General features: G+C 49.0%; 10 protein-coding genes across 10 annotated transcripts; 6 read left to right on the forward strand and 4 right to left on the reverse strand.

The window, feature by feature from the left end:
- Positions 1 to 1,786: 1,786 nt before the first annotated feature.
- BKA67DRAFT_530851 (uncharacterized protein) lies at positions 1,787 to 2,321 on the forward strand (the record flags this gene model as incomplete). The annotated part of the gene is made up of 2 exons (XM_046099298.1): positions 1,787 to 2,245; positions 2,298 to 2,321. The coding sequence occupies 2 exons, from the start codon at positions 1,787 to 1,789 to the stop codon at positions 2,319 to 2,321; spliced, it is 483 nt and encodes a 160-aa protein (XP_045964895.1).
- A 1,309-nt stretch (positions 2,322 to 3,630) lies between these two features.
- On the forward strand, positions 3,631 to 5,345 carry BKA67DRAFT_64995 (uncharacterized protein). Its single transcript, XM_046106034.1, has 3 exons — positions 3,631 to 4,279; positions 4,349 to 4,959; positions 5,020 to 5,345. Exons 1-2 carry the CDS (start codon positions 3,762 to 3,764, stop codon positions 4,902 to 4,904), a joined length of 1,074 nt encoding a protein of 357 aa, XP_045964896.1. The 5' UTR covers positions 3,631 to 3,761; the 3' UTR covers positions 4,905 to 4,959; positions 5,020 to 5,345.
- A 429-nt stretch (positions 5,346 to 5,774) lies between these two features.
- Positions 5,775 to 7,610, forward strand: BKA67DRAFT_549108 (uncharacterized protein). Its single transcript, XM_046101556.1, has 3 exons — positions 5,775 to 6,492; positions 6,618 to 6,760; positions 6,828 to 7,610. The coding sequence occupies exons 1-3, from the start codon at positions 6,097 to 6,099 to the stop codon at positions 7,543 to 7,545; spliced, it is 1,257 nt and encodes a 418-aa protein (XP_045964897.1). The 5' UTR covers positions 5,775 to 6,096; the 3' UTR covers positions 7,546 to 7,610.
- Positions 7,611 to 7,803: 193 nt separating this feature from the next.
- BKA67DRAFT_509347 (VAC1 protein) lies at positions 7,804 to 9,908 on the reverse strand (the record flags this gene model as incomplete). The annotated part of the gene is made up of 2 exons (XM_046097234.1): positions 7,804 to 9,516; positions 9,600 to 9,908. 2 exons carry the CDS (start codon positions 9,906 to 9,908, stop codon positions 7,804 to 7,806), a joined length of 2,022 nt encoding a protein of 673 aa, XP_045964898.1.
- Positions 9,909 to 10,836: 928 nt separating this feature from the next.
- Positions 10,837 to 11,802, forward strand: BKA67DRAFT_510487 (putative siroheme synthase Met8; the record flags this gene model as incomplete). Its single annotated transcript, XM_046097330.1, has 2 exons — positions 10,837 to 10,941; positions 11,086 to 11,802. The coding sequence occupies 2 exons, from the start codon at positions 10,837 to 10,839 to the stop codon at positions 11,800 to 11,802; spliced, it is 822 nt and encodes a 273-aa protein (XP_045964899.1).
- A 962-nt stretch (positions 11,803 to 12,764) lies between these two features.
- Positions 12,765 to 15,133, reverse strand: BKA67DRAFT_549120 (major facilitator superfamily domain-containing protein). Its single transcript, XM_046101557.1, has 2 exons — positions 14,031 to 15,133; positions 12,765 to 13,851 (listed from the first exon to the last, which is right to left on the reverse strand). The coding sequence occupies exons 1-2, from the start codon at positions 15,005 to 15,007 to the stop codon at positions 13,131 to 13,133; spliced, it is 1,698 nt and encodes a 565-aa protein (XP_045964900.1). The 5' UTR covers positions 15,008 to 15,133; the 3' UTR covers positions 12,765 to 13,130.
- Positions 15,134 to 19,167: 4,034 nt separating this feature from the next.
- Positions 19,168 to 20,040, forward strand: BKA67DRAFT_530857 (uncharacterized protein; the record flags this gene model as incomplete). Its single annotated transcript, XM_046099299.1, has 2 exons — positions 19,168 to 19,822; positions 19,898 to 20,040. The coding sequence occupies 2 exons, from the start codon at positions 19,168 to 19,170 to the stop codon at positions 20,038 to 20,040; spliced, it is 798 nt and encodes a 265-aa protein (XP_045964901.1).
- Positions 20,041 to 20,769: 729 nt separating this feature from the next.
- BKA67DRAFT_530858 (proteasome maturation factor UMP1-domain-containing protein) lies at positions 20,770 to 21,313 on the reverse strand (the record flags this gene model as incomplete). Its single annotated transcript, XM_046099300.1, has 2 exons — positions 20,770 to 21,225; positions 21,311 to 21,313. The coding sequence occupies 2 exons, from the start codon at positions 21,311 to 21,313 to the stop codon at positions 20,770 to 20,772; spliced, it is 459 nt and encodes a 152-aa protein (XP_045964902.1).
- Positions 21,314 to 21,685: 372 nt separating this feature from the next.
- On the forward strand, positions 21,686 to 23,943 carry BKA67DRAFT_549129 (P-loop containing nucleoside triphosphate hydrolase protein). The gene has a single exon (XM_046101558.1). The coding sequence runs from the start codon at positions 21,808 to 21,810 to the stop codon at positions 23,755 to 23,757; it is 1,950 nt and encodes a 649-aa protein (XP_045964903.1). The 5' UTR covers positions 21,686 to 21,807; the 3' UTR covers positions 23,758 to 23,943.
- A 1-nt stretch (position 23,944) lies between these two features.
- On the reverse strand, positions 23,945 to 24,331 carry BKA67DRAFT_549130 (uncharacterized protein). The gene has a single exon (XM_046101559.1). The coding sequence runs from the start codon at positions 24,174 to 24,176 to the stop codon at positions 23,988 to 23,990; it is 189 nt and encodes a 62-aa protein (XP_045964904.1). The 5' UTR covers positions 24,177 to 24,331; the 3' UTR covers positions 23,945 to 23,987.
- Between the last annotated feature and the right edge of the window lie 147 nt (positions 24,332 to 24,478).

Genomic DNA, 24,478 nt, shown 5'->3' on the forward strand with positions numbered 1-24,478 from the left:
ATCAGGTTAACATACTGGTAGTAAATACATATGTACATAGGCTAGAAGGTCTGCATTTGCACTGCCCACAAAACCCGGCCACCTCCAGCATAGCAACGAGACTGTCCTGCTTTGACCATTATTCTGTCCACTCGTGTTTCTTTTTGAGTAGTTTGCCACTGCAATTAGCAGGAACGCAACGATTTAAACCTCATGAAGATTTACCTCTACCTAACAGTTTGGAAATACCAATTTCATACTCAACTGCACATCATACAGTGGAATAGATGAAAGCTCTGTGCGTACGGAGTATCGAGCAATGACACCATACAAATGCGGGACAGAAATTCGGAAACCGGCTTGGCTATGCTCAAGTGCCAAAATAGCATACTCACAATCTGACAGATAAAACTTTAGGGCATACAATACATGTCTAGCATTGTCACTGCTCCAGTCACGGATATACGCCTCAGTAAGCTGCAGTTCCAATACACTAACTTAGTGTTTCTCGTGATTTGTGGGCCCTAAAAGGATTCCACATTCCGCTTAGAACACAGCCCTGACAGCAAATTGACAACAACCGCTGTATTGAACAGTCGCAAGGATAGCAAAGAGTGCGCCAAGCGAAAGTTTAGTAAAAGATCAATTTACACGCCGAGTTAGGTCATCTGATATTTGAACCTGGTAGCTGTTACCGTCTGGTTTCCGGGTAAATAAAAATCCTAATCATGGATTTTGATCCAACAAGGGAAGCGGTGCTCAGATAACAGAAATCCATCCCGACGAGGATAGCGTCTGATGTATCAACCCATCCGATGAAATAAGTGGGCGGAATGGCAATCGTGATCATTAATACCATGTCATCGGTCAGCGCACGCTTACTGAATAAACCTATGTCATGTTCGTAGGAAAAATCGATAGAACCGAAGTTGAGTGTGGAAGAGATTGTTGGAAATTGGCGCAATTTAATATACTAAGTATAGACATATGGAGTCAAAGAGTATACCGGTGGCTGGGTTACTTGACTGAAAAGACGGTTAGTCACGCACTTCGTAAAAGATTTGGCTCAAACATATGCAAGGTCATCCATCGTGCGGAACAACCCATAATGTGGTATTGGTGGCTTTGACCCTCAACGTGGTCCATCAATCGCATGCTTTCCGAGCTCACCGGGCAGCCGGGAGTCCAGGTTCATACCGCTTTTTATTACCCATAATTTTCGGTGAAGAAGTCTGAGCCGAGACATGTTCATGCACGATAACGAGGCTAGAAGATCACCCGGTGTCGGCCGTTTCCTTGTTCCCCGGTGGATTGAATCCATGACAGCAACAAATCAAGCTTTACGGTAGTGTGTTGGTAATTATGACTATGCAGGGTCTTCAGCCGTTAAGCCGTAGAGCTTTTGGTGTCACAGAATCTCACAAACTTGCACATGCAGATTGCTATCGATTCTTGATGCAGGCCAGAAGGGCTAGATCTGGTTATCCACCTCGATAAAATTGCTAGATCCGGAAGCTCCAGCATACTCGAAGCATGTACAAGCAGCCACCATGCATATTGTCAATGATTGTCAGGCAAGGAAAAGTCTTACGAGCAGTAACCCGCTTGACTTGATGAGTGACCCAAGCGAAAGGCTGGAATGATCGTGTTGGACGGCAGACGCATGCTCTCGTTGAGCCAAGAAGTATATAAACATGATGAAAGCCCGATCTGTTGCTCAATATCTTCATCAACGTCAGCTCAAGCCTGCAATCATCCTGACTGGTCGCCGCTCCCGTCAAGAAGCCTGATTTTCCACCTCGACAAGATGATATCGCAAACCCTCTCGCGTTTTCTTGCGGGCGCTTTGTTGTTAGCCACTACTCTCGTCAACTCGTCACCCATTCCAATCATAAACGAGCGCGATACTGCGGAACGCTACATCTTCGCCAACTGCGTCAACAACGCAACCTCGAAAGGATACGCCGCCATCTTCTGGTACTATCCTGATTTCCTTCCCGACTTCCCGGAGCCGCAGGAAACTGCATATGTGAACAACAAGACAACCGTCAAATATGAAGGCAAGACAACCAAGGTTACCTCTCCATTCACCCTCAGTGCTGCAATTCCGTCCAACGCTACGAAGGCTGCTGAGGGCGATATTGTCTCGACAGCGGCGAGCGCCAGCTCGTTTGCTGGGCCAATGGCGGTGATCAAGGGCAGTGGGGAGATCTTCTACACGCCAGAGGCCAATGTCAACTGTTATGAGGCGTACTGGCAGCGTGATGTAAGTTGCAGTCGACGCATTGAGCGATATTGAACGCTGACGATATGTCTAGAACCAACCAGTTGAAGACCCGTAAAATAACAACCGAGGTTGGGCAACGGAGGCGGTTACGACTGGTGGGTATCATTTTTTTTTTTTAATGACCGGGGAATTGAAGGTCCACAAGGCAACAAATCCGATGGGTAGAACATTGAGGCACTCCGATATGAATGATGAATAATGACGAACCATGCTTCAAATACTGTTTTTCATGAGCTTGACGATAGATCTCAAGGACTATTTCCATAGGCATCAAAATACATATTGTGAACAATGGAAAAATGTGGTACGATGTACGATGCCAAACATGGCGATCAGTTCATCATGCACTATCACCTCAATATTGCAAAAACGGCAAAAAGATCTTCACTTACTTAAGTAGGCGTTGGACACGGCAATTGGCACTGCGGGGAATCTCTTAAGCAACGTGCAATTGTTGATTCCGTTGCTTAAGCACGCGTGTATGATTGATGGGCATAACACTCAAATGGGTTACGATGATGAAACCCCAACAGGTTAATATAGAATGCAATGTAATACTCGTGTAAGATAACATGGGAAACTTTTGGCAGGATAAATAGATACACAAGAAAACGGGCTGCTGGCAATGGGCGCTGTCTCTATCCCGCTAACTTGGACACTCAACACGCCAGCTTCTGTACAAGTTTCCACCACCTGCTAAGGTAACTGCACAACATGTCCCAGCTCGCTAAGCTTACCAATCCTCAAAGTCAGTTGAATGTTATATTATCTTGGTCCAGCCGGTTACCCATTGATATAGATACAAATTTAAGTAGCTTTGTCACTGCATAATGAAAGGCACAGAATGCCTCGATCATGATTCGTGGCGTCCATCAAGGCTCATGTACAGGTAGTATGTTGGTTCGATTACCTAGATTAGAAAATATGCTGGAATCTAAGCTGGCCGGGGGCTTTGTCTAGGCTCCGTTCCTTTGGCGGCCCGGTGCACTAACAAACTAACCTTAAGTAGGTCGCCAACAGCTCCTTGCATGAAATGATTAAGAACTTTGAACTTCAATGTTTGCTTGCTGGTTGACTCCTAGGCTAAAAAGACCACTCTGCCTCCAATTATTGGTTACCACACGGCTGGCAAAGGCTCATATTGGTTGGTTCAAGGGTCAGGTGACACGAAGGACTCGCACTGTGTTTCGCTCATGTCGCCTTCACTGCCAGCTCTTGGAGTTCCGTTTTTGATGTGCATGTTCGTTTGTGCACATCCGTCACTGTCATTCGCCTGCCAGCGATTTCGCCTGGGATATCCGGAGGTTGACCATGCCACACAACCAACGACTCGTACTGGTCGTTCCCAAATATGCTGAACCAATCCTAGTCCGGGCTGTAGATGGCGGCGGCTGCTGCTGCACATTGTTTGTAAGTGATAAGACCATGCCCCTCGTTCATCAGGGACCACTCGGGAAATGGTAATCGTTCTACTCTACACTGCTCAGAACAAACCATGACTGTTTGTGTCAAATCACTTGGTGAATCAAACCTCGATACTTGGTCGAATCCTGGGAAAGGATGGGTGTCACAAGTTTCGGTTGCCTCTGTCGAAGAACCTGTGAGTTTGGCGCCAAACACTCGGCAACATGTTCAAGACCAGCGTTCATTTCTTCGAAACATTCCACCTGAAATCCGCAACGTCATATATGAATACTTGTGGTCTTCTCGAGGTCGAGAGTATCACATTTACCACAAGAACGGCCAACTTTTACACGCACCATGTGTCATGTACCCGAGAGATAATGACATGAACTCTATCCAAAGGGAAATGGATCGCGTATACGAAAGCCCAGCTGTAGATATGTTTAAAGAATCATCGCTACAAATGTGGCACAAGAGACTTACAAGCGACTGGGGTCATCGACACTGGAGGTGTAAAGAAAGGCTGCACCTTGATGCATCTCGTTCCAGCGGACGTGAAGAGGAGGATAAAACAGATTGGATGGGCATGTTGCTCGTTTGCAAGCAAATGTATGTCAAACACCTTAAGTGAAAAGTCCATAACTACCAAGACAAGCTAACCAGAGTCCTTGAGTCCAGGTACTTAGAAGTCATGAAGTCCATTCTTGAGTACCATGTCTTTCTTTGCAGCGACTTAACGTCAGTCTATTGGTTTTTTGTTTTACGACGACCACCACTATTACGCAATATTCGATACGTTGATATCAATTTCGCCGCAAGAAGTTATGAATATCTTGGATTTCTCGTCAGTGGCGGTACCGAGCAAGCAACAAAAACGATTCCTTTATTGGCAATTCTCACTTCACTTGAGCAAACAAAATGTCTCCATGACTTAAGGATCTCCTTTGATGTATTGGATACTGATTATAGAACGAGGGTTGACACGATCGAGGAATCCCTGTTGTCAAATTTCAGCACAATCAAAGTTCTGAAAATCTTCATTGTCGAAACCCCAGGTATTCACACAGAAGAGCATGTTGCTGGCAACCGAGGGTCACTTGCGAAGTATCCCTTCAGCATACAGCGACGCCCAATTGTACGCTACACCTTGGTAAATACTGTACCGCCTCTATCGCGAAGAGTCCACCGCGCGGGAAACTGGAAACCGGCAGTGATTTCCAAGAGGATCAGGTAGAACTTATAGCGGTTAAAAGACAATGCACTTTAGACACGCTCACATAAAACTTCGAGTAAGTCGCCAATGCTTCGTCGTTTGACTCAAACACGCTATGGAGCATCTAGGTGCTCAGCAACTGTCGTATTTGCAGTTACACAACGATCGAGTAACCCAATCTCATCATCAGTATGAAAGGGAATGCAGACATGCCACCAATACTGAAATTCTTGAGAGTCACATGAATTTGAATATCACCTGGTCTTGCTGTATTACCTATCTTATCCTAACGTATACTACTAGCCTTTTGTTCGAAGCTCTTAACAACTTTAGTGATTTCGGATGTGATTCTGTGTCTTGCTGTGAAACGTTCATCCTAGTGATCATGAACTTTGCATGTGGCACATGCGCATCCTTGTACGGGGATCGCTCGGTTCCAACATGACTGCTGTTCCGAATCCCAACGCCTTGGGGACATGGAAACTACCGACCTTTTTATTGCCCCTTCCCGTGCCTGTGCCGCAATCCTTTGTATTACACACCAGCTGGGGCTCGGAAGCCCCATTCATAAGTCTTGTTGGAACGCTCGCTTACCCTTCGCACGGTGTTAGCAAATATTGAACCATGAGCATTTGACCCTAGTCTACATAGTCCCCAATGCCCAACCTTCGATCTAACCTGGCTACTGGCTAACAAGGGGCAAGGCAATGGGTCCATAAGAATGAACTGAGCTGACTGGAGATCCAGTCCTTTGGTACAGGCAATCATTGGTCATAGATTGTGCTTCAGCCCACTCATTCGCGCTTGTTTCTATTGAGCTAGGGCCGGTAGGTCTCCGCGACCAATACATTGCTCAACGGCTCCAACAGTCACAATCTAGATCGTCATGACCGATGATATGCATTTTCGCAATCCCTTTCTGGCCTCTCTACTGCAGAGAAATCTGCAGTTGTATTGCAATATCGATTGCTTTCTTTAGCGACGTATCGCAACCCGGTCACACTATGCGAAGCCGTTGTACCGGGAAAATAGTTCCTCCCACGAAAGGCATCGAGAAGGGGGCGCCCGCTGATCCTTCAGCACCACCAATGGGAGAATCGTATCATTGCTTACGGTCTCAGACCGGCTGTGGCCTTACCTACCTGCTTGTTGTGCTGCCTGCGATGCCGCACTGGAATTGAAGCCCAGGGGGCCTATTCGTGCTTTTAAGCACATGGTCACCTGCTTAAGGCTTGGATCCTGTCCTTGTGTCCCTCTATGTGAGGCTTTTCAGTGCGACCGTTTTCTTTTCACTCCTTTTCAAGTTCACATAAGTTTGACTTGGCTTCTCAAACATACTTCCCGGGTACACCAAGTTATGGAGTTCGGGCTTGAAAACAATATGGACCTGCAACTACAGTCACCGTTTTTCTTCAAGCTTCCAAGGGAGGTTCGAGACATGATCTATCTCGACTGCTGGGAAGTCTTCGGGTCACGTCAGCATGTCTTCGAGCACGAGGGCAGTACAAGCTATTTTCCGTGTCTCTTGGAACCCGGCGAGCAGGACAGCAGGAATGAAGACTTTGAGAAGCTGTGGCGATCTCAGCAGGCACATCAGCCGAAGTCCATGGTATGCATATCGCTGCCCCCTTCGCCATTCCCATGCATATTCCAATTCTTCCGAAGAATGAACCGATACCGGGTCCTTTTCCGTCCATAATAGACCATGCCTGCTAACGTTTGTTGGTCTTTTAGGTTCATGATGCAGAGTGGGCGAGACGAATGTCTTCTGCATGGCAGGATCATTGGAGATGCGAGGAAGCCATGCTCAGCTGCAGAGCACAGGGGGCGAAGATGAACGGACCAGTGACGTACAGTTTTCTAACTTGCAAGCGACTGTGAGCCAAGCTCAATCCAACGTTCGAGCCTCCTCGAAATTGCTCTGTCACTGATGCCCAATACCAGGTTCGACGAAGCTTTGCCTTCCCTCTGTTCGCGCCTCACGCTGGTCTTGACGTCCCTGTCCCTGGCACACAAGGTCTTCGTTTTCAACCCGTACATTGTTCATATCCGTTCCATTGAGCTCTCTCTCTGCGTTCCTTACCCATCCCTTCACAATCACATATATCCGAAAACGCCCAACTCGAGCTTTATCGCACGGCAAAACAAATGGCACGAGCTCTGCATCGCTCTGTCTGATCTCTGCCGCACCGGAGCGCTCCAAGACATGACTCTTCGTCTGGATCTTGTGGAAGAGGACCGTTTTTGGTGGGAAGTGCGGGAAACCTGGGCTCTGAGTGCGATTGAGGAACCCCTGCGGAGACGCACGAAGTTATATCTGCCTGAGCTGACGGTCGATGCGGAAAGGATGAGGCCTTTCCATTATGCCACACCTGGCGGGCAGCAAACGGAGAGTCGCCTGCATCCTGGCCAGGAAGATCGACTGTTTGTGTACCCATTGCCCTCGTACATGACGAGTTATGCCGGTAAGGAAGAGCCAAAGAGGCGAGAGGCCGACTTTAAGGAGCTGGTGAGGTATAGCAGGAGACGCTGGATGAGAGAGGGCGATGAAAATGCAATCCAGGCCAGACTTGAGTTCTTCAACCCCCAGGTTCATGGGACTGAGACTGTTGGAGACAAGATGAGATTAGGCGGTCTATTTCGGGGCATGCTGATGAGCTAGATTATGTAATGGGGAGAACATTATGATTACCCAAAGTAACGAGTAGTAAATTATTTGTAAATTTATTCAAGTGTTGCAAACCCAATTGCAATATCATAGCGGTAAATCACTCATGCAACCTCCACTCATGATCCTAATCGCCCCGGCCTTCAACGCCATGCAATGCAACGAGCTGGGTAAAAGTAAGCTATGCCCCGAATATGCGCATCCCGGCAACATATCGCTCCGCCAGTAATTAATGTAGTCCAATCAATATCCTTAAGCAGCACCAGGTCTTCCACCAGCATAAAGTCCTTCCCATCTATCCTCCACATCGCCCACCTTGGTCCTGACACTCTGGATCTCTTTCTCTAGCTCATCGACGTTCCGAGTGAGAGCACTAACCTCTTCAAATCGTTTTGCTCCTTGCGAGTTTGCAATCATGGACTGTACCATGTACTTCTGCTCCTCTAAGACAATGAGCTTCTCTCGTAATTCCTTCTCTTCAGTCTCGAGCGCTGATACGACGGTGCTCGTCTCACTTGTCTGAGAGGCCGTGTCGAGATAGTCTGAGTTTCCGCGCAGAGGCGAAGGTGTGTGCCCGTTGGGTAGTAGACGCCTCGATCCAGATGACGAGGAATGCCTTAGTATCTTGGGCAGATTTTTGAGCGGCAACATATGCATATGCAAGAATGCACTTGCTGCCTGGTATATCGCTTTCTGTAGGTGTTTCTGTGTCGGACTGTCTGTCTTAAGATCTCTTACCCGCTTTGCCGCAATGTCGTATTTGGTAAAACTGTCGATTAATCTCTTTCGCAGTTTCGAGGCCTCTTGGATCTGAGCATGCGTGGGCGGCTTATCCTCGTCCTGTAACGGCAGCAGTGCTCGTTGGAAGCTAGGCATGAACTGCTGTATACCTCGCTCAAACTGTCGTAGTGTTTCGTATGCTCGCTGGTCCGGTGGTTTGTGCACTACCGTGTCGGTAAAATCCCGTTTCGCAAATATCGTGTGTTTACAACCACGACACATGCGAATGTCCACACTTATTGAGGTTCCACCGGACTTTTCCGAAGGGGGCGCGGTCGAATTGGCAACGTTCAACCCTACTTCGGATGAACAACCAGTCAGAGGATCTGCGCAAACCACCCGACCGCATATCCGGCAATGGTGTCTTCTAAACGTCCACGACCCGAATTCCTGCTGACAAAATGGACATTTGCTGACTTTCGCGTCCTCTTCCCATGTGACTACGGACTGCTCAATGGTTTTCCTTTGATTTCTCTGGCCAGCTAACGATGTGACGGGCGACAGCAAGCTCCCACCAGGTCCGCCGTTACCGTTCAACATCTCTTCAGGGGGGGTTGCCAATAGTTGCGTCAGTTTTGTCAACCTTTTTTCCAACCTGGATATCTCCAGTGTCTGCCTATCGATGCGCTTCTTCCGGATCTCTGTGAATGCGCTCGTGTGATCCCTTGCTAGCCCGTTATGATCGTTGTAGCCTTCTCGGGACTTATAGCAGGTCTCGCAAACTCTGTACCAGTGACCCCTGATGGGATCGTGGGCCGCGGATCTCGATAGCTTCATTTGATACATAGTATGCTCTTCACAGAACAGTCTCCCACAACTCCGACAATTGATGCTCCCGTTGACCGCGCCCAGACCCTTTCCGCAAGCTGGATCAGTACAGAAGTCATTGAAGCCTGACCTTTGCCAGTGCGACTTGGTAATGATATCGTCGGGATCGAAGGGCGACTCGAGCAGGGCAGGTGGTTTCGAGCCGGGGATGTCTCTTGTGTGGCTCGGAACTGGGGCGGCCTCGTTTGATTCAAACACTTCTAGACCCCGTAGTTTTTGGTTGATGAGCGACAGTGGCTGGAACTTCTTGGCCTTCAAGACCTGCTTATCAAACCAGGTCTTGACCTCATCCTGTTGGAAGTCTGGGAGTTCTTGGTGGTTGTCGTCGATATGGCGGTTCAGTTGAAGCAAAGTCAGCTGCGGCCAAGACAAATTAGCTATGCTCGGACCCAAATTCACACAAACGGATGCACGCTTTACGAGCAAGTATGTGAACATACCATCTCCTCTTCGCATATAGGACAGACCAGCTTTGATCCCGCGGCTGCGCCATTGCTGGGCCCTCCTACGCTGATATTTGAAGCCAGATCCTGAGCGAGGCCGGGCAAGGGGCTGGTGGAGCTTGGCGAGCCAGAGCCTGGGGATAGAACAGACTCTCCTATAGATCCTCCGATCGAAGGCGTACTGTCCGAGGGGGCGTAAGGGCTCGTTGCCCGTTGAACTGCTGGCGATGCTGCCGCTGCGCTCGGCGGGGCGAGACCCTTTCCACTGCCTAGGACGCGGCCCCCGCCGAGTTTGCGGCTCGACATGGCGGTCGGATGGGCAGGCTTCTCCTAGAAAAGGAAATATGGACTGCGGAAAGCCATGGGGCCAAGGTCTGGATCTCTCTGAGCCTACAAGACACGTCCGAGCAATTAAGTTGGCAGAATATGGCGAGGCAGCAGTGAAAGGATGGGGGATCATATGGTTGGTTGGTTCCACTGATGGAAGGCGGTCCGCAGGCGGCCTGAGGATGGAGCTTAGTGCAAAGGCCCGGGACCCCACGGCTGCGGGGTGCCAATTTGGGTGCTAATCAGCCAATTTGTCCACTGAACCGCTAATCCAAGCACCTACTGTACGTTGGGCTAACTTGGGACTGAGCTGGATGAAGAATTCAGGTCACAATGCCTTAACCTAGCTAACGTTGCCGTGTTACCTCTGGCGTACCGTATCTACAATAGTGCTGTACGCAGTAGCAACGCCTTGTCGCGAGGCAACTCTCCTGGCCTACAGCACCTGGACTTGGACAGGGGACCCGCAAGTCACGGAGCCTAGGTCTAAATCAATTAACCATAAACAAACTCCAGTAAGTTAACCTACAGCTGCCTACAGTCTCGCAGTACGCACCAAGACCTGACTTCTGGATGAAGATTCAGGGAGTCAGGCGGGGTTCCACTATCAGATGCGTTTATCGCCCTGCTAAGTGGTATCCATGTACGGATCCGTATGTATGTACAGTATGTAAGTAGGGATTAGACTAACCTAGGGATTAGCAGCTTTTTGCAAGGATGACTTTTTTTTGGAGTTATGGTTGGACGATAAAGCTCGTGCCGTCATCGCAGCTCGCTTTCTCCGTGGACGCTTGAATTATCATCACCTAACAAAGAAAAAATTATGGTATGAACAAACCAGGGAACGCTCTTTCGGAGCCTTGTGAAACGACTCATAAACAACTGATTCAAACAGGTAGTCATCGCCATGGCTGGATCAAAAGAGCAATTTCCTGATGTAAAGGGTGGCGGTAGCTTGATATTGGCATGGCAAATCAAGAACAAGCATGTGCTAGTCGTCGGCGGTGGTGAGGTGAGTGCAGATAATCCTATATTCTCTCTTCGATCCAGCGGTCCTTAGTAACTTATAATGGTCTTCTCGCAACCCTTGTAATGACCGAGGGCCATGGAAACTGAGCCCACCAATAGACCCGAGTACTAACCGCTACGTCGACAGGTCGCCGCAGGTCGCATCCTGAACGTCCTCGATGCCGATGCCCTCGTGACCGTCATCTGTCCATACTCTGGCTTGAACCCCGAAGTACGGCATAGAGTTGAGCAGAAACAAGTACAGCATATCGACAGACTCTTCGAACCCGTCGACCTCGAGGCCCTTCCACATCCCTCCGGCGATGCAGAAAGGACAGGTCCACCAGACATGGTTCTCGTAGCCATTGACGACCCAGACGCCTCGTCACAAATATGGAAGCTCTGCAAGAAATTACGCATCGCCGCCAACATTGCTGATGTGCCGCCTGAGTGCGACTTTTACTTCGGTTCCGTGCATAGAGACGGACCTCTACAAATTATGGTGTCGACCAACGGCAAAGGGCCGAGACTGGCAGCTAGCATACGGAAATTCATTGCGGCTTCTTTACCACAGGATGTGGGCAACGCCATCGAGAGAATAGGAAGGTTGAGGATGAAGTTGCGAGAGATTGCACCAGAAACGTCGGAGGGACCCAAAAGGATGAAGTGGATGAGCAAAGTGAGCGATAAGCTGACTTGGAACGAGATGTGCGATCTGACTGATGAGGATATGGACAATATCCTAAAATACTACAACGGTGGGAAAGTGCCGGAAGTTGATGTGATAAAGGGCATGCGTGGTGGGAAGGCACCTGAAGACCTTGATGTGTTTGACGGGTCATTCGGCTTCAGCATAGGTCTTTGACATTGTCCTGGAACAGAGTCTACCCCAAAAGCCTGATACATTGTATATATCTCATTCAATATATTTTGCGGTGTTTATGGACTATGATACTTTGGGGGAATAATACATAGATCATGTTATTCCAAGATAATGTCTCTAACCAAGTAACACCACGAAGATAATTCCTATCAATTGAGTCTGCGCTGTGAGTCTGCGCGGCGATATATTCTGCATATATCTCCTGGACCATTCAGTTGATATATCTGATTCTAAGAAGGGAAATGAACGACTTCATAGCCATAGTAACAATGCTCCCCTAACCCTCCACGTTCTCTATTTATTATTTCTTCTATACCTTACTCGTCGTAAGATAACACGAAACAGTTCGTTAAAGAGACTTGAGGAGGCAAAAGCCAAGTCAAAGGTAGTCAATACTACAAACGACCCAGACCTAGCATTGCCTAGGCAGAATTTGGGAACATGTCGGGGTCATAATACCAAGTGCCCTGAGCAAACTGCCCACTTGCAGCTTGCTCTAGGAAATACTGTCAAGAACACTCCCGAATTTGTGGCCAGTCATTATCTCGGGACCGGGACCACAGGCGGTGGTGTGACGACCAGAGGGGAACGAGTTTCCTGTACCGATTGAAAGAAACACAACCGTGCAAGACGATCAACACGACACTTCTGGCGTTGCGATTATTTAGAAAAGCCGCGCTATCATATAAAGGTTGTCAAAACCCTAGAAGAGCTGCAGCTAATTGAGGCTGAGGTATATGAACATGCATGGTAGGAGAATGTGCGGACCACGTAACTACTTTGACGAGTGTCTAAATTGTTGGAACCTGAAGTTCGACGCTCCGTGGGAGTACCAAAAGCCGGATACGCCACCTTAGTAACCTAGACGATTTATCTATTTGACGGACGGTGCCCTTTGATTGTAGTGTGTTTCGTAGGCGGGCTGCTCGAAGAAGAAGAAGAAGAAGAAGAAGAAGAAGGGTGCGAATGACCGGTCATGGGGGTGCCTAGTCACTGTCCTGCTGTCATATTCGGTGGCTTATTGATTTACTAAACATGATTGTAACGCTCCCTTCCGACTCTCCCTTTTCCAAGTGTAATCATAAACCTGAGCCTCTTCAATAGACCACCTTCCAGAACCTTGAGCAAGCAACGGTTGCTAACACCCTGAGTTCGATAACAAATAAATGAACACTTGCCGTGTAATCTTAGACTAATGTTACAGGTAAGATTCATGGCAATCCTCAGTATCCAATGCCCCGGAAATTGTCCACATATGAGAAGGTCGTTAAAACTGCCGTTTCCTTTCTATATTATGGCAAGATCATAATTCAATACACGCTCCCTTTACTCCACTTGCTACCAGCACGTATCGTCTTTCCATATTTCCAAAATATAAATGGCACTGGTATCATCAAGCATGCGAATCCGCCGAATATGCTCGAGCCCGGCCCAACCCCTATATTATGATAAAGAGGCGATACCACCAACGGGAAGGCCGCCGCGAAACAACTTCTCAAGAACGTATTTGCTGCTACCGCGCTCGCTGCATACATCTGAAAGGTATCAACAAGATAATTAAGAGCCGCTTGGAAGATTGTGTTGAAGCCAGTTCCCGCCAAGTACAACCCAATGATCGGCACAATCCAATGCACACTAGGATCAGCCGTCCAGCCTGTGAGGAATAGACTTGCCGCAAATAAAACCGACCCGAGCATCATTGGCGGAAGACGTTTCTCGGGGACAGCACGATCACCTGCAGCGTGGTATGCCTTGTTGTACTGGAATTGGTTGGCGATATTGATAAAGGCCCCTGTTAGTGAGCCTAGCATGAGTGCTAGGAAGGGTAACACTGCGAGGAACGAGTTCCAGCCCCTGATCTCTCCGAAGATGATAGGGACTGCACCAAGCTGCATATAGAGAATGCCGTAACAGAAACTAGCATATAACGCCACAAGGAAGCAGATGGGTGTACAAAGTAGCTGGACTGGACGGATCAAGAACTTCCTTGCAAGCTCTTTGATGTTGACATCCCATTCTTCAAACTTGGCACTGCGTTACGAAGAGTTAGTCGATTTCTCCGTCACAATGGGGAGTAATTTCCAGGATTTTGATTTGACCAAGACCACTAGCTTCACCTCTCGAAATGCCTATAAGCGGAGAATATTGTGGAATAGATCCTCCTAAAGTAATGAAGGAAATTCGAGGGTGCAGGTTGTATTTATACGTACTGTAAGGCCCAATTGCCAGTTTCATGACGTAGTCGTCGCGCTTTATAGACGAGCAGCTTGGGGGGATAAGACTCATCAATGAATATGGTTGCCATAAACAAAACGAACGCCTGTAAGATTCCTGTAAGGTACTCTGTCCATCTCCAGCCAAGCCATGGCTGGATTACGACAGCAGCCGACACAATCGGCCCAAGGGTTGGTCCACCTACGACAGCCATCGCATACCCAGCCATCGCGATTCCGCGATACGCCGGGGAGAACAGATCACCTAAGACGCCGCCGGTGTTGGTGACGGGGGCAGAAGCAAAGAAAGCGCCGAAGAACCGTGTAATCATAATTGTTTGCAAGTTTTCCGCCGTTGCAGTCGCAAACGAGAAACAAATGGAAACAAACATGGGTATTAGGACGGCTTGACGCCGCCCGTAGACTTCGCTCAGTGGTGCCCACAACAGAGGCCCGAGACCGAAGCCGACGAGAAATAGAGACGTTCCCAGAACTGCAACCTGCGTGCCAACGCGAAACTCCTCCGCGATCTGATTCGTGCCCGCTGAGTACGAAGAAGAAGCCCACGTAGCTGTCATGGTCACGAGACCATAAAGCATCGTGGTGGTTACTTTCTTGTGTAGTGACCAATTTAGGGGATGAAAGGGGTCATCCGGCCCTTCGAAGTCGACGAGCTGATCTTGTGTTGTTTTCTGCCGTGCCAATGGGTGAGTAAACTTAGGTACGGGTCGTGATCGTATTCTAGAGACCAATGATTCTGTACGGTTGATGTCTGGTCGACTAGCTCGTGATCTGCCACTGGCGCGAGAGGCCATCTGTTCCAGGTCGTCATCACAGTCGCATGGCCGATGTCCATCGTGTTCTTTTTCTGAATGGTACCCGCCTGATCGTGATCTATAGGGCTGGACTCGAGACGCTGTCCCTAGCTCTACGTCCGAGGACGAGTCGTCCGAGTAGTGTGATGTGTCTGTCATACTTAGTTGGGTGGCGACGTGCTTCTGGCTGAATCAACTTCGAAATATGGTCAAGAGACACCAACGATGCATAATCTACGATCCCATTTCATTATATACCAAAATATTTCGTCAAACAGCATTTTAGCCTTTATGGAATTCATGATTGCCATTCGAAAGCCGATATACCCGAGCTTAATGATGTGTGCTAGTGACGTAATCAGCCGTAAACGCATATATTGGAGATGAGTACCGGCCCGCTAGCCGTGCCCAATATCCACACCCCGGAGCCGAAAACGCTTTCTTGGCTCAATTCATTGATGGCTTTTTTGGAGTTTATCAGATCTCCTGAACTCTGGTGATCCTCATAGGCGCGAATCCGCGACCTGGACAAGCGACGTTTTCGGTAGTGACCATTTTGAAAAACGACATCTCCAATGGTCGCGGAAAGACGGTGACTGCCAAGGTTGGTTGCACATATTCTCAGCAGATCATGTAGGTTAGTGGAGTCAAGGGTGCAACGGGTGTTAGCCGCGATCGATCGTTCTTACTATAGTACTCGTCTCCGTTATAGTCTTCAGCAAGCGCTGTGGCTATTTTGACTTCTTACTGAACGACTCGGGCACTTTCAAACCTTCCTGTAACCGTTAACAACTTGTGATAAACGCATTGCTGGCTGTGGTGACACGGTAATTGAGAATTGGTGAACATGAAATAAGATATTAAGGCACAGTGATAACAAAACTAAACCTCTAACGTGGATATCTATACAATAGTTAAAGATTTCAAAATGCAAGATCAATAGTAGAACGTGTATATAGAGTCTTAGAGACGATTTGCCCACACTGCACAGTTGTGGTACATGCCATAGACGTTATATTACTAAAAAGTCCCTCGCACTCAATTCCAATGTACACATGTTGGATGTGTCTGAAGCAGCGGGGAATCATAAGGAAGCGTCTTGACTCAAAAGCGGCTCGAACGGATATAAAAGTACCGGACTTCATACATGTTGTTTGGCAGTAATAACCTCGTCCTTTGCACCCCTAAGCATACGATGGCATTGCATAATCAAGAGAATGACACACAAGATGCTTATATTACCCATGCATCATCGACCACTCTTTGGAGGTGTACAATGTTCAAACACATTTCTACTCTCAAGCGCACACTATGTTCTCGTTTCTGAAGTAATTTCGTATAAAACTTGTAATTTTTCCCTGGAAAGGTATCTACTTTGAATATAAGACAAAGTATCTGGAGAGTAAGAATAAGAAGGACCCTTGGAATAGGTGAGTTCTCATTTAGTGTAAGATAGTGAATGGTGTTAATGTACTAACTGTTCTTACATCGAGGGATAGACACAACGTGTTTCCGGTAGACCTCGTCCTCACAATTGGAGTAGAAGTTGCCATAGTAAGCACTGCACAGCCCACATCGACCATGTCCTGCGGCGGCTTAATTGTTAGGTTAATCCTCTTCTTCCACCTTCGAAGGATTGTTAACAAATAGACCTAAGCCGCTATTAAACGCATGATTGGACAAACTATAATTATGTAGGTTTTGCCGATGAGCAATCCAGGGCGAAGAAGTCATCATAGCCATGGCACTATCTTGGCATGATTCAGACTGTCCGCTCAGCATGACAAACTGTCGATGTGTTATCGCTATGATCCCAAAGCTATTGCAAGGCTGTAATTCTGCCAACCCACAAACCGTACCTCAGTCGCTTTAGACTTGCCCAGATCTCAACAAGCTTTGAACAATGCATCTCGTGACTAAGTGCCTATCACTTGGCTGCGGACCCGCTGTCATGTGCCAGTTGATGTTCCCCAGGCCGTAGTCCCAATCTGCCTCATAAAGCTTGAGAATGAGTTTAAACACCAATAATACTAGGAAGAATATATGAGCACCTTGGCAGTTAAAGCACTTGATAAGAGTCTGCGGATGGATGATATATCGTCAATAGTCCCGCTATCTTGTCTTCTTGGACACAAGGTGTCGAGTGTACACATTCTGCTAGTCCCCTCACCCACCAAGTACTTACTGTAATCGCTACTAGCATTCAGAGGCGGTGTTTGGGGACGCAGTGGGCAGGATGCGCATATGACAGTGACTAGTCTAAAGTAGGCCAAGTGGCCAGCAACAAAGTACAGCTACGTACTGCACCACCCATTAATGCAAATCAACAATCACTCTGGACTAGGTTAGGACCCTGGAAGCCATACAATTTGAAAAGCTCAAGGGGAGAGAAGATGACACCGCCACCGTTGCCAACACAAATTGACAAAACACTTTCCCGTATGCCGTGCAACATCAGTCAAGATACGTTACGACTCGTTGCAGATATTTGTCAGTTGATTCGTTGACTTGTCGATATCCTGCTCGTAGGGCGAGGTGGGGGACGCAGTGCCAAGTATTCAGCCGGGGGACCTTGCCGAGTGCCCTAAGGTTAGGCATTCCTTGACTCGGGTGCTCGCCAGATTGTTTTGGGAGAGTTCGATAACATTGATAGGCACTCGGTTGACAATTGAGTTAACGTTACTGGTCAGTGCTGGAGCACGAAAGACATCACTGGTACGATATGGAATTGAAGGAGACGTTTCGTTCTATCAGGGTATACTCGTAGGTAGGCCATCTCAGAATTGAGCCTAACACTTTGGTTGTTTTGTAGCAGCATGGCGAGGCGGAATTTAGAGCCAGCCTCAGTGCAGCTTTGTGTACTTGCTGTGTGATCAAGTAATATATTTAACTCTCTACTCCAGCATGCTGAGAAAGATATCTCTTCCGGACCGTAATAGCGGTTTGTCTCGCCAAATTTACTCCGGTACCTGAGTCGGATTTGGTTTGAGCAATATGGTCAACGAGTTTCTCCGGGAAGTGCCCTTTCTCTCAAACTCAGCTTCATTCCTAGCCACGAGTCTGACAAGGTGACGTGACAGCGACACTCCGTGGGCGAATTTATGCTTTAGATCGTTTCCCCACGTTATTGAAACCTCCCGTAGGCAAGCGTAGGAGGCGACAATTGGCTGGAAAATGGTTCACGGGCCCAGCTTGACAGTGGAGCCTCCCCCCTCCCTCCCCTCCATTTCGAGGCCAACAAGCCCCGATTCATCGCTAACGTTTCCAGTTCCCGCCCACCCGCAGCACAGGAGTCCAGAGAGCCTGGAGCGAAACCCGAACCCAATGTCAAAGCAAGCGAGGTGCGTAAGGGTACTTTCAATGTCATGGGAATCAGGTTTTCACAGGCGCTTGCTGTGTATCTGGTAATAACGCGGTCAAGGAGAGTAACAATCAGAAAGGAACTTGCCAGATCAAATAATGTTCCATGTCAGACTTTGGCACCCCTTGATGAATGATAGCGACGGACCTCACTAATGCTGACTACCCCGTTCGGATACCAACAAACAATTTAATTCGTATCCATCTACGGATTACCTTACAACCTACTGCTGGAGGTCTACTTGATACCTAATAGGTTGAAGTGGGCACAAGCGAACATTGGTGCGGTGCCTGGCCGAGGTCTCAGCTCTCAATCAAGCAATCAATCCAGAGCGACTTGATTGCCGGTAGTCAGCTATTTTATTTAGCATCGATCAACCACGTAATTCTTCAACTTTTCATTCCATCCGCAGAATTGTTTAGTGCAACCTTGCTCGGTCTCATTCTAAGCGGACTGCATCCCATACACTTCTCCAGACGGGGCAGGATCAAGTACAGCACAGTACAAGCATTCTGGTTCCCATCGGCCCATTATTCCTCGCTTCTCTGCGTGCTTTAGCCTGGTCGCAATTACATTCGTTTTCCTGCATATGAAATAGAGTACCTATCCTCCGCTTGGCTTCCTAGTAAACTCGACAGCGTTTCAGCCCAGGTATTCCCAGGAACTGTACATACATACATACATACTTTCTTTAGTCGACCGGTACTGTCAATATAACTTCATTTGGAGCCAAGGCAAACACCGTCAGTAGTCGCACGTCGGCCTGTCTCCCAGGCAGTCGATCAATCAATCAATCGGACGAAGCCGTGTCGCATGAACGTCTCCCTTGCCGGTTTAGAATCCTTGACATCCAATTGTTCTCCGATATCCAACATCACGACTTTTCCACAAGCTTGTTTGTCATCCGACAGTCTCAATCGAGTGCGAGGGCCACTCTTTTGCCACGAACGGCGCAGCCATGGTACAGCCGGGACAGTTGCCGGGTGGGGATCTCGGTTCGCGCGAGGAGCAGTCGAATCTATCAACAACACAACATTTACCTAAACCATCCGACGCAGTAGAGATGGACAATTTGTCACCAGATGCAAAGGCCCCAGAAGCGGCCTCTGCCGCTGCTGACCCAGCGTCCGCGAATAATGCGATGTCTTCGACACGCGACGCCGAATCCTCGCAAACACCGCTCCACGAGAATGCTGGCCCTCTCAACACCACCACCGATTCAGGGAATCCGGCACACCCCTCAGCGAAGGCTCTGGGCAAAGCTCCTGCAACCCATGCAGACTCCCCAGACCAAGATGCAATTGGTCCCGCAGACTCGAGCCAAGAACCCTCGGTACCGGGCGAACTGACCGTGGATATTCTGATAATAATACCCACCACCGGGAACCGCCATCCCTTCAGAATCAACGAGAAGTATCTGACGAAGCGAAACGTCAATGTCACTGGCGTTACAGAGGACGGAAAGATGGACCCTTTCAGCATTACAGTCTACACACTGAAAGAGCTGGTGCTACGGGAATGGCGGAAGGAGTGGGAGACGCCACCACGGGAACCCACGTCGATACGCCTCATAAAAATGGGCAAAATGCTGGATGACAAGGCGACTCTATCCCGTATGTTTTACCCGCCTGTCTACCTTCAACCAGCGCCGTACTAGCATCTGATTTGATACTGACTACTACTTGCAGAATATGATTTCTCGCCGTCCGTCACGAGCATCATCCACATGACGGTCAAACCGCAAGAAATCGTAGACGAGGAGGAGGCTAACAAACGGCTTAAGGAACCGGGCTCGCAATCTGGGCGTAGCGGATGCTGTGTAATCTTGTGATGGAGCAGTTTCTCTAGAATGCAGCTCAGCCTCGCTATAGAGGCTAGGACATGGCGACTCAGGCTCGTCTAGGATCCTCACCGGCCCACGACTACTGGTGCGATATCAGCACTTGGGCGACTAGAAGTTGAGGGATACAGCGCGTCTCCGATGTTGGGGTAAGCGCATATCACATGATTGAGTATCCAGTGGGAAGCAGTTCTGAGCAGTGGTTCATGAAACTGCCAGATTCACGATCAGGTAAGGAGACCTATCCTTGTCCGATACACGAGGTATTGAGGATGGGAAACAATATCGCCCGGCTGGCGCAGCGTTTTGCTTTTGTAAATTCTTACTCTCTCTTTTGGTCACAGCCTCATGGGAATAGGTTACGGGGTCATTGTTTTAGGGTCACTGTGTATAGCTGGATATGCATTTAGAAGGCAGCGCTTTTGCCGCTGGTTTGAACACTACAAAGAGCACGGTATGACAAGGCCAGTGCATCCACCTGGCGTATTTCGCATGTTTGTGTCTCCTCAAGGATCATCATCTCTGTTTCCTATGGCGTAGCATCATCACAGAACTGCAATAGACTTTAATGGTACATGCATCGGAGTTTCCTCGATGCCGTCACCCACTGCCTTAGAGCCTCAAAACATGGTCCAGGTCAGTTTACCGAATCTATGTAGCAAAAGTCTCCGTACAAGCTGGGCTTCACAATGGCCAAGAGTCATGGAATCATCAAGCATCTTACATTCTCAACTTCCGCTCCATCTCGTCATGGATACCCACAGCGCCATGCTGCTCCTCGCCCGTGAACACATCCTCCCAGTCGCAGCTTGTGTCCCGGCCGGCCAGGATATCCTCGTGTACACTGTTCTTGCCGGGGCCACCGCCCAGCGCAGCCGGCCGCCATGAGCCCTCGCTCACAATCTTTGCCTCCATGCCGCGGCGGATCGGCTCCGCGATGCCGAACGTCTTGCGCAGCGTCTCCATTCTGAGGGCATCCTGGGTGGACTGCCAGGCCTTCAGGCGGGACTCGAGCGGGTGTCGCGAAACGGGAGCCGAGGGCTCGCCAAGGTGTGAAGGTGTGGGACCGACGCCGTGGCGGAGTGTGTCGTGCAGGCCGGGCGCGGAAGGAGCGCCAGCGGTCTTGAGATGTGTGAAGGAGGAGGAGTGGTTGGCAGAGGGTACTAGACGCATCGACTGCGAGAGGAAAACATCAGCTTGGGGCACAAAAGGAAGTGGTGGGCTGGAGGCCCGGCATCCGACAATAGCAGCGGTGGCTTACCATCTTGGCGGCTGTGTGGTGCTGTTTCCTTGAGGCAGGTTGTTCTACTCCGTAATGGCGTGTCCGGAAGCTCTGATGCGTTTGTCCAGAGAGATGTAGACGAGAAATGCGGCGATTGCGTTGTGAGGTTAACGTTGATGGTGACGAGAAGCCCTGTGGTAGGTAGATACGGAAGCTCCAAATAGCAGCTGCGCTCAGAAGGCTCCAAGCTGAACACGAACGCCCTGGGAGGAGCCTAAGTCAGGAGCCTTACTCAATCAGTGCATAACTCTGAACGTGAGTTAGCAGGGGCGGCTGCATAATATCTGCACAAGAGATCCTACGCTAATCCCCGATTATCCCCGCCGTCACCTCCACCTCCACCGTCACCGTTACCGGCACCGGGGCATAATGTAACATGACCTCTCTTAAACTTGAGTCACTATGATTAAGCCACTCTTCTAAAGATCACCTTTAATGGACATTGCGGGGGTGTTGTAGGTGTCCCAATTAGCAAAATGCGTCCTCCGTTCGCTCGGTCGCCCATAGTTAGCATTGCCAATGGCACATTCTACCGCCACCATCCCAATGTGCCGTCTACACATCCTAACCCGGCACTATTCTCCAATTTGAACTTCGCACTCCCTTCAGCGCCCGATCCTCCAAATCATTGGTACGTTGTAGGGCCGTCACTGAGTGGGAAGACAACCTTCTTGCAGCTTTTGAGGGGCCAGCACCTGTGCTTCCCGCCGACAGCACGGAGCTTTCCATACCTGTCAACAGAAGCGGTGCCTCACAAATTACGAATTCCGACCAAGGCAATCCAGTATGTCGGTTTCAGCAATGAAGGCCTGACCAGCGGGTCCACTGCGGCAGCATACCTGGCTGCGCGGTACGAATCAAAGCGCGAGAACACAGATTTTTCTCTTCGTGACTTCCTGCTCGGCAACACTCAGCTGAATGCGCTGAAGCAGGATGACGAAGTGGTAGATCCTCTTCTCCTCGACCGCGTAATCAATGATCTTAAACTCGATCAGCTGCTCGAACTGCCAGTGTCCTTCCTCAGCAATGGTCAGGGACGAAGGGCCAGAATTGCAAGAGCCTTGCTCACTGCCCCAGAAGTACTGCTTCTAGATGAGCCGTTCATGGGCCTTGATCCACCTACCGTTTCTGGACTGAGCCCACTGCTACATGGTATGGCAAGTAAAGCCAGCCCTCGCCTTGTTTTAAGCGCCAGACCACAGGATCCAATACCAGACTGGATTACCCATCTTGTGTACCTCAGGAGTGACTGTCAAGTCGGAGCTATGGGCGAGAAAGAGGAAGTACTTGATAAGCTACGGCGATACGTGCAAGGCGTCTGGAACGGCACTTCAAAAGAAGACCACAAGCTCGCAGTGCATAGTCTGACTGAAATGGGAAGGAAGCTGACCAAAAATGGCATTGAAGGCAGGACCTTGATGGGTGAAGAAATCGTTGATGACGACCGAACTCCAGGTCATGACACAGATGCATCTAGATTGCAGGGCGAGCCTTTGATAGAGATGGACGGCTGTCAGGTCCAATATAGTGGCAAGGTGGTCCTCGGCAATTGGAAACAGGAAGTTGGCGGCCAAGAAAAAACTGGCCTCCTATGGACTGTCAGGAGAGGCGAACGCTGGGGTATATTTGGACCGAATGGTTCTGGCAAGACCACAATCTTATCACTCATCTGCTCCGATCATCCTCAAACATACTCATTACCCATCAAGCTTTTTGGCAGAAGTCGATTACCTGAACCAGGCTCAGGTGCTCTGCCTCTGACTATATGGGATGTGCAGTCTCGTATTGGGCACTGTAGTCCCGAAATACATCAGCTAATGCCTCGTAGTCTGACTGTTCGTCAGGTATTGGAAAATGCCTGGGCAGATACATTCCGCACAAAGGCAAAGCTTACTCCAGAGGACAAGGAAAAGGTAGAAGCTGTGCTCAGATGGTTCGCACCAGAGCTGAACCCAGCTCGTTCAAGTTCCTCCGAAAAAGACAACTTGACATGGGCGGACCACTACATGTTTGGCGAGCTTTCTTTTTCAGCACAGCGCGTGTCTCTTTTCCTCCGCGCTATCATCAAGAGCCCTGCTATCGTAGTTCTAGACGAAGCGTGCAGTGGCATGGATGATGGTGTAAGGAATCGCTGTCTCCTGTTTTTAGAACATGGCGAAAACAAGACCTACGTCTCCCAGGATGATGGATCGGAGGTTGTGGTTGAGAGCGAAGCTTCAAAGAATGGTACTGTCAAGATAGGGGGTTTGACGGATGATCAAGCTCTTATTTCCATTAGCCATGTGAGAGAGGAAATACCATATTGCATCCGAGAGTGGCTCTGCTTGCCCGAGGCCAACTCGGGAGAAAAGGCGAGGTTCGGCAGGTCAAGAGGTCCTTTGGGCAGAGATGAACGGAGCTGGCGGGAAATCTGGGGTATGGCCTGATGCATTGGAACCCAGTCCAGTGCCTCCTGGCTCTCCCAAATCATTATAACACGTTCAAATTTAAGCTTTTTTTGAGAGACGGCCTCTGAATGGGATAAAACGACTTTCTGTGGTCTGGTCTAACAATCGGTATTGAGATATAACATAATCTTATTGCCTTATAAACTGGCTTGGCATATCTAGAACTCCCAAAACAAAAATTCATCTTGATTGTAAATTGCGATGGAGTCTCACTGCGACGAGACATAGATCTCGCAACGATACTGCTGTTGTCTGTTTACATGCGATTTAAGCAGCCAAGGGGAAAGGTTGTGTGCATTAATGTTGTGACCCGCAAGCAGAGTAAACAATATTACAGCTAGCGCCGCGAGCGGGACACGCTGGATACGAAACAGATCTCTTGAATTGAGTTTTGACATTTACTGAGACAATGCGGGCATACACAAGCCTCTTTTGTCACCGTAGCATGTTTGCATAGAGTTGCGACATAGAAAACAGGCGGCTGAATTGAACGCCATAGTCTGTAATGACCACAGAGCGACGATCGTGTTTCGAAAATAGCATCTTCTTAGCGTGTCCCGATGCAAGGCACAAACTCTGGGGTTGAGCGCTAATGGTGGGCTCTCTGGGCCTGTGCTTGGCGCCTAGCAAAAACATCCCGATCGCGTTGCCGGGTCAACATATTGCAAGGCGATACGCAAACAAAGTGTGCATGTAAGAG

The sequence above is a fragment of the Truncatella angustata genome, assembly GCF_020726525.1.
Source record: "Truncatella angustata strain MPI-SDFR-AT-0073 chromosome Unknown BKA67scaffold_1, whole genome shotgun sequence".
Taxonomy (NCBI): domain Eukaryota; kingdom Fungi; phylum Ascomycota; class Sordariomycetes; order Amphisphaeriales; family Sporocadaceae; genus Truncatella; species Truncatella angustata.